Source organism: Emys orbicularis, chromosome 7, assembly GCF_028017835.1.
Source record: "Emys orbicularis isolate rEmyOrb1 chromosome 7, rEmyOrb1.hap1, whole genome shotgun sequence".
NCBI lineage: Eukaryota > Metazoa > Chordata > Testudines > Emydidae > Emys > Emys orbicularis.
This window is the reverse complement of record NC_088689.1, coordinates 14,517,019-14,523,018: the sequence shown is the minus strand read 5'-3', so window position 1 is coordinate 14,523,018 and position 6,000 is coordinate 14,517,019. Positions and strand designations below refer to the sequence as shown.

The 6,000-nt window shown below is 38.2% G+C and overlaps 1 protein-coding gene across 1 annotated transcript in view; it reads right to left on the bottom strand.

Moving 5' to 3' along the window:
• Positions 1-753: 753 nt before the first annotated feature.
• The window catches only part of CCDC172 (coiled-coil domain containing 172), a 34,268-nt gene continuing 29,021 nt past the window's right edge, over positions 754-6,000 (bottom strand). Inside the window, exons 7-8 of the mRNA XM_065407570.1 lie at positions 2,505-2,592; positions 754-783 (exon numbers count right to left, since the gene is read on the bottom strand). Coding sequence (XP_065263642.1) covers positions 754-783; positions 2,505-2,592 — 118 coding nt within the window. The remainder of the gene's footprint in view (positions 784-2,504; positions 2,593-6,000) is intronic.

Genomic DNA, 6,000 nt, shown 5'->3' with positions numbered 1-6,000 from the left:
TGGGGGAGGATTCCTTAAATCTAAACCCCAAGGAAATCCTCATCAAATAGCCCAGTTACTTGTACTATGCACTGAGAATAGGATTTAGTCTGTAATGTTAACTGATGAGAATTAAGATAGTGATTTTTTTTTTGTCAGCGGGGGTGTAATTAGAAATCGTGTACTAACTAGCAGAGTGGCTTTGTGGTTGCTGCTACTCCATAGAAGTTATTCTGGACTTTCACTTTTGTACTTCTGGGTTATGGTCTGCTTTATGAAGCTTGCACAATTGAGCTTTTAAGGTATAAATAACCATATGGCATGGAAATATCTCCTGCTGGCAGCATAGGTGTCTGTCTCAGAGGAGACCCATGCTATTACCTTTCCTAGTAAGAGGAGGATTATGATGAAAGTGGATACACAGGGAAAATGGTACACTCAGAATGGAGTTAGTTATAGACTCTATTGTATCTGTACTGGCTTGTGTACCATATTCAGAGATGGTAAAGGAACAGCCTAGGCAGGGATGCCTGTTGAATATGGGAATGGGATCACTGCCAAAACAGCAAAAATATTATTTTTGAAGTAACCAAATGCCCACATTAATAAACAGCAAAAGGAGAAGTTACAAAATTTACTGAGAAACAGAATCTTTGTTTTCCCAAGAAATATGAAGGATGATAGCTTAACAACAAAGGCTTACTAAAATGTGTGTAGTTAAAGTACTGCAAAGACTGATTTCTGTGACACTTAAATCAATCTTCTGTATATTATTTATTTGCCTGAAGACTTTTGTGATAATTTCTGCAAAAAAGAAAGATACATGCATGTTAATTTGAAATATATGAAACAAATCCTTATTGTGAGACTATTCTTTATAAAGAACTTAAAAGGGCAATGACATGGTCACAATCTCCACCATATGTCAGCTGACTTGGGCTAGTATGTGGCCAGGAGTATTCACCACTCTCTTTAAAGAGGTATGTTAGATATTGTTGCTGTGTGTACTCCTTCACAGGAGTCAAAAACAATGTGCCTGTCTTGGGTATATTACCTTTGGGAACTATTGTCTTTGCACAGCTCCTGCTCCCTTTTCCCCAACACATGAGTATATCTACACTGCAATTAAACACCTGTGGCTGTCCTGTGTCAACTGGCTTGGGCTACGGGGAACCATAAGGATGCCCCCTAATGGAGTCCCAGAGTCAAGGGTCCAACCCAAGCCTAACATATACACTGTAATTAAACAGCTCTGTAGCCCAAGCCGAAGTCAGCTGACACGGGACAGCCAGGGATGTTTAACTTCAATGTTGACATACCCACAGTGGCTTAATGCCAAAATCTAGCCCTTGCATTTTAAGAAGACTGAATTTCTTTGTACTTATACTGTTTTTACAATAAATTTTAAATGTATGTAATGTATCAGTATACCAAATGAAATTTATTTTGTTTACACATCATATACAACATCCTGTACATAGTGACGTATGTAACGTTCCCAAACCACCTCAATCAGCTTTAAGATCAGTATAGCTACATTGCTATATTTAAAGTTGAGCATTTCCATTAGGCATCTCATTTGGGGACTTTAATCTCACTCTGTGTATTTATATAGCCCCTGTCCTCATAGTATATGAGCATCTCCCAGCATTATTATTCCCGGCCTTGCTTGAGCGTGTACATTTTAGATATGTTTTAGACCTCTGAGAAATCAAAAAAGTAGAAGTTTGCATTTTGCAAAACTTTGTTTTACTTGCTCGTGATAAAGTTAATGAATGAGGTTCAAGGTTATCATCCCTCCAAATAAAGGGTTATGCAATAAATTACTCTGCCACAAACATTTTAACTGTGCATTGAAACCAATGTACATAAATCCAAATAAGTCATATCCTGTCACTGATGCCACATTTTTTTCCCTAGTGGCAGTTGTATCATCAAACAGTAGCTAGACCAGAGACTCCAAAACATCAACAGAAACCCTTCACTCCTGAAAATGAGACCCTTAAAGTTTTTACCTGCAATGTGTTTGCCCCCTCCTTTTTAAAAATTAATATTAAGAGCAGTAAAATTCATAAATTCACAAGTGTTGAATAAATAAAGCTAATGTGACACAGACTAACAGTTATGAAAATTGAAGAAAAGGTTAATATTTTGCAGAAAATATGCAGTCTTCTCTAGTCAGTTTCCATAAAGAACCCTATGAGTTTACAACATTCAATAAATACGTGAGAGTTGTACTCCCCTGTGGCCCAATTGCTACATGTCTATTTCAATAAAGGTTGCTCTCTAGGATCAATGTAGCTCCTGCTGCAAGATCTGCATTCAAGCGGTTCAGCATTCAAGAGGCTAATATTAATGGTGGCCCTACAACTAAATCCCTGCATCTTTTGCTGAAAATTTCTCAGTCTTAACAGGTAATGTTTTTCTGATTTTCCCCTTTCAGTGAAGAATGGGGCTCTAGGCAGTTTGCAAATGGTGGGCCTAAAATTAATGGAAATTAGGAGCGCTCAATAAAAAGAGCATACCATCTGCAGAAATTCAATTTCTGTTTGAAGAGCTTCACAAACATTCTCCAAGTCATCTCCTTTGTAAATTTCCAGTTCTTTTTTAATCCTGTTTCAATTAAAAAAAAAAAGTCATATCCAAGGCTAGTCAATTGAATTATTGTTTCATTCAAATTTGGTCCAAGCCTGCAATCTGATCAGTGTGGGCAGACCCTGATATCCTACCTGCACAGATCTGATTGCATGATCAAGAGCCAGATTTGCAGTTATGACAGACCTGTATGTTCAACACCACGTAACTCCTTGAGATTATTCATCACTGGCAGTTGTGGTAGTGACGAGGAGAACTTTAGAAAATGACAATCTCTGGGTTTGAAGAAAATATATCTAGAATAAGTGCTGTAACAGACAAATGTGAATTATAGGGCTATAATTCTATTGCTGGGTTGTGGTGATATCATAAACTATGAGAGGATTATAACCTCATAATTCAAAATTTGCCTTTCTTTTAATACATGGATTTGAATCACTGATCCAGGCCCTCCACATGCTCCCACTACTGTTGCCTCCATAGTTATCGCTGCTGTCTTTCCACTGCTGTTATGTTTGTTCCATGCTGTTGCTGTCCTCTCCTTTGCAATACCAACAGCCTATGTCGGGGGTTCTCAACCTTCTCCACAGCGTGGATCAATTTCAATAGAGTGATTCTCTGATTATACCTCCCCTCCTGTTCACCATGCTGTGCCCCATTTCTCCTTCCATTCAATGTCACATGACAGCCCTATGGCAACTGCAGCAATTGCTTACCTGGAAAAATAGTAGTATTAAAAGTATCTTTAATTTTTAAAAGTGTTTGTAGCTAAATTGGCATATGCATTAGCAGCTGGAAATAAGGAGGTGCCAGCACCTTGTGACCAGCCACCTCACTGTGTGGACCACCAGAAAGTGCTCTGCAAGCCAACAATGGTTCAGAGTCTGGGAACCTCCGTGTTAAATCTTTCTTAAACTGAAGGGCCCGAGGTCTTCACATTGAGTTTCCAGGAGGGATGTTATGGAGAATGAAATTGGTCACAAGGACAAAACTGTCTAATTGTCACTCGGCACCAAGCTCAAAAAGCAGCCCCTACAAACACAGTGACTGAGTTAACTTCTGGCACGGAAGCAGTTAATACAGCAGCTTCTTGTCAACAAAATTCTGAATTGTGGCAGATCCTGAGACAGAGGAAATGTCCCCTCCAAATGTTACTGGAGACTGGATAGAGCCATTGAGAGGGATTGATTTACCTAATACTGTCTCCAGAGTGGCCTCAAAGGCCATGACCAGAACAACAGATGCCCTGTTCATCAGATAACTAGAGTCTGTGCAACTCTCACAGAAGCAAAGAGAGCTATTCACAAATGAATAATCCTCTCTAAAGGGGGCGGGTTCCCATGCGGAATATTAAAGCTTAGGAAAGAAGCAGGCAATTAGTGCTGTCAAAGGTACCAGTCCAAATTACTGTGCATCACCCATTATATTTACTTAGCTAGACATTTAATGGACCAAGAGAAAAGCTAACCCCAAACTTTTAGTGGCCTGAAGTATATCAAGCAGTAAAATTATATGGTGAGCCCTGTCATAGGTGCTAACAGGTAGAGAAACAGAAGAGAACTGCAAAGTTAGGTTAAGTCCACTTCCTATAACAGAAGAACAATTTCAAAGGGTCACGCTGGATATTTTGGGCCTGCTATATAGGCAGACAAAAAGGGAAGAGGTATATCCTGGTGCTAGTGAAATATGCCAGCCGTTCCCTTACAGCAGTAGCCCTGCACACTGCTGATGTTGAGAGAGAAACTGACAACCTTTAAGTGTTTCATATATTGGGTGTTAGAGGATACTAGTGAGTTAACCTAGTATGTATATATAGATGACATTTCTTTAGTCAGCCTAACATGGGCAGAGCATCTCTTCCACATGGGGCAGTGATGCTTCTCATAAAAATGGCTTTGCTAACCATGAAAGAAAAAGTGTAACCTTGATTTGATAGAATTAGCTTATTTGGGACACAGAGTTAGAATGGATGTATTTAATAACAGAGACTGACGTTTGTTTCATTTTTTTCCCATTAAGGTACCAAAAAAGGCAAACGGCAGAAAGGGATAAGTTAGAGCTGTATATGATGTGTGAGGTCACTCTGTTTAGAGAAGGGTTACAGAAGCTTAAAGAAGCATTTCTTTGGAAACAAACTGCATACATACATGTGTTCTGACAAAGAAGGAAGATTTTAAATAAAGTTTTAAAGATGGTCTACAGTGTGGTCCACCAACTTTTTAGTACTGCAGTTCCCTTACAGATATTTTAAAATTTGGTGGCTCCCCATACTAAATGCCTTTTTTTTTTTTAACGACGCAGGATACTAGAATCAAGATGGACTCTAGAGTTTGGATGGTTTTTGTGACTTTAACTGTATCTAGTTTGTTTAATTATAAAATCTGATCTAATCTGGGTTTTTAAAACTATAATTTGAAACTATAGGGTTTTCAGGGAGTGGGGAGTGGGGGAGGGGCTTGGTGTCTTTGGAAAGAGCCTAAAATTTTAGTGAAAAGAATGGGCCTGTTCTGAACTGCATGGTTGAGCAATGTTTGGTTGTATCTCTGATAGTGCCGGATATTACTTGTTTTCCAAGTTTAAATGATTTCTGTGTTTAGTTTTCCTGGAAACAATTGCTGAAAATGCAGACACACCGAAATAACTAAAACTAAATGGAAGCAGAACCTTCATAGCTTCATCACTGAGTTCTTTGTACTCTCCCCTAACAGAAATCCAGAATTCCTGATTTGTCATATTTGAAAATTTGGTGAGTTTTTAGCATGTGATCACTTGACAATTGATTTTCTTGAGCTGAGATACCTAAGGTTGGAACTGAGTCAGCTGTTACCAAGAATGTCTTTCAAATGCAATCGATCTGGAGATTTATGTTCAATTTCAGGAAAATATTCATCAAAGTGGGAATACAATCCAGACAAATGAGTGAATATTGGGTCGTTAATTCCATTTTGATTACTTTCACTTTGTTCTTTTTAAAAGTCTGATAATATTGGAAACATCTTGGTAACTCCCTTTTCAATGTGGCATCTTCAAAGACAAACTTTCTTCATTAATCCCCTGATTTTCTCTTTTAAATCTAGTATATTTGCATTCCAACCTTGAAGTGTTAGGTTCAGTGCATTCCATTTGCTAATATGTCCACTGATTAACCCAATGTAGTAAAGAAGTCCACTTACATATGTAATCTGCAAGGTCTGTTTTCCACAAGGAGGAAAATTCTGATTTCATCACACAATTCAAAACCACCTGCCTTTGCTGTGAAACAAAACTTGAATGCGGTCAGTGCCCATTTGTTCACATAACGTACTAAAAGAGTGTGTAATCACCAAGGATCCTAGTTTTCTGTGATTTAAAAAAATTCTCCTATAAGAAACATAAAAAACCATGTTTTTCTGTGATTAAAATTAAATGTTGAATTTCAGTTTCCCT